We start from the raw sequence: 2,500 nt of genomic DNA on the forward strand, positions 1-2,500 counted from the left end.
GTGAAACTGTTTGTCCTGTTAAGTCAACTTGCTACAATAATCTCTTGATAATCTCTTTGCTTCTTGAAGGTGACTGTTTGAACGACGTTGTCAACATTCGTAACAGATCACCCATTAATCTCCCTGCTTCTCCTTATGATGATATCGAAAATTCACCGAAACCTGAGAAAAAAGGTAAGGAACACAACTTTTCCTCTTTTCTAATGGAGTGCGTGAGAATATGTGGTGGTGGTGAGGACGTGTGGAGGGTGGTGGTGGTGGTGGAGGTGAAGACGTGTGGTGGTGGTGGTTGTGGTCGAGGCCGTGATAGTGGTGGTGATGGTAGCGTGTAGTGGTGGTGGTAGTGGTCGTGAAGGTGTTCGTGGTACTGGTGGTGTTCGTGGTGGTGGTGTCCGTATGTGGTAGTGATGACATGTATGGTTATCATCATCGTTTTCTGGTTAGTTTAAATCATTCGTAGTTTTGCAATTTCAATAATGTAATTATTACCTTATGACATTGTAGGGTAGGTGTGAGAGGCCACATCTGGCTACTTTACACAGAAAACGGGTAGAATAGTTGGGCTGGATATGGCAGGTTTAAATGTTAAAGGGTTAACCCTTTAGTATTCAGATCACTTTGTCAAATGTAATGCTCATTTATTCATATTGTTTTGAATTAATCACGCATTATCTCGGTTTTGATGATGTGATTGCATTGTTTTAGAATGACATTGTAGGGTAAGCATGAGAGGCCGGATCTGGCCAGTTTGACCACAAAAAGCAAGGTAGAGTATTTGGGCTGATTATGGCCAGTTTAAATATGAAAAGGTTCAATTACAAGCTTAATGTTTATTAATTTTTATGCTATTTCAGAGAAACTCATAGGTACGGCCTCAAAATATGGAAGAACCCGGCAACAAAATTCGTCGGGTTCCTATGACGTTACTATTCCAACCGCAACAGTTATTCCTTTTTCAGACAAAAAGATTGACCATACTCTGGAAATAGGGTCAATGGTTGAGATCCCTTACAGTAACCAACTAATGTATGGTGTAATCCGATGGATTGGAGATGATGAAAATCTCGGAAAGATTGTAGGCCTGGAGATGGTAAGTGATATCGACGTTGTTTTAATGTCCACTTTGCCATGCTTGCATGGGTCACATGGAGATTCATCATCATCATCATCATCGTTTAATGTCCGCTTTCCATGCTAGCATGGGTTGGACGATTTGACTGAGGACTGGTGAAACCAGATGGCTACACCAGCCTCCAATCTAAATTTGGCAGAGTTTCTACAACTGGATGCCCTTCCTAACGCCAACCACTCAGAGAGTGTAGTTATATATATATATATATACATATATATATATATATATATCATCATCATCATCATCGTTTAACGTCCGCTTTCCATGCTAGCATGGGTTGGACGACTTGACGGAGGACTGGTGAAACCAGATGGCTACACCAGGCTCCAATCTGATTTGGCAGAGTGTCTACAGCTGGATGCCCTTCCTAACGCCAACCACTCAGAGAGTGTAGTTATATATATATATATATATATATATATATATATATATATATATATCATCATCATCATCATCATCGTTTAACGTCCGCTTTCCATGCTAGCATGGGTTGGACGATTTGACTGAGGACTGGTGAAACCAGATGGCAACACCAGGCTCCAATCTAAATTTGGCAGAGTTTCTACAGCTGGATGCCCTTCCTAACGCCAACCACTCAGAGAGTGTAGTGGGTGCTTAAATTGTTTTTACGGCCGGATGACCTTCCTGTTGCTAATCCTCGCCTGTTTTCAAGCAAGGTGATATTTCCCCATCACCAGACTTGTTTTTGCTGAATATTGGAAATGAATTACACTGCTTGTATGACAGGGACATTCATTTACAATTATCGTGCAATGTCAAGACAAGCAGACACACACATACAGACACACATACATACATACATACATATATACATATACAACACACATACACTTTCTTTGCTTCCTGCTACACTGAACTGACATCCTCTCCATCTAACTCATTCCTAATCTTTAATCATCTGTCAATATTTTCTCTGTAACACACAGACACACACACACACACACATATTCATGCATATACACGCATGCATATTTACACACACACACATATACAGATGCATACATATATATTCATACTTGTGCCCGCAGTATGTCTAAGGACTTTCGAGCGAGATCGTTGCCAGTGCTCCTGGATTGGCTCTTGTGCGGGTGGCACATAAAATACACCATTTTGAGCGTGGCCGTTGCCAGTACCGCCTGACTGGCCCTCGTGCCGGTGGCACGTAAAAGCATCCACTACACTCTCTGAGTGGTTGGCGTTAGGAAGGGCATCCAGCTGTAGAAACTCTGCCAAATCAGATTGGAGCCTGGTGTAGCCATCTGGTTTCACCAGTCCTCAGTCAAATTGTCCAACCCATGCTAGCATGGAAAGCGGACGTTAAACGATGATGATGATACATACATATTC

The 2,500-nt window shown here is 41.9% G+C and overlaps 1 protein-coding gene across 3 annotated transcripts in view; it reads left to right on the forward strand.

Moving 5' to 3' along the window:
* Positions 1–2,500, forward strand: part of LOC106877142 (ubiquitin carboxyl-terminal hydrolase CYLD) — a 31,533-nt gene that overhangs the window by 13,457 nt on the left and 15,576 nt on the right. For 2 of the 3 annotated variants that reach the window (XM_089345957.1, XM_089345958.1), the window contains exons 5-6: positions 70–174; positions 855–1,090. In XM_089345957.1, the coding sequence (XP_089202083.1) occupies positions 70–174; positions 855–1,090 (341 nt within the window). The remainder of the gene's footprint in view (positions 1–69; positions 175–854; positions 1,091–2,500) is intronic. The other variant, XM_089345959.1, reaches the window with a different exon arrangement.

The sequence above is a fragment of the Octopus bimaculoides genome, chromosome 30, assembly GCF_046866305.1.
Source record: "Octopus bimaculoides isolate indiv1 chromosome 30, ASM4686630v1, whole genome shotgun sequence".
Classification (NCBI taxonomy): Eukaryota; Metazoa; Mollusca; class Cephalopoda; order Octopoda; family Octopodidae; genus Octopus; species Octopus bimaculoides.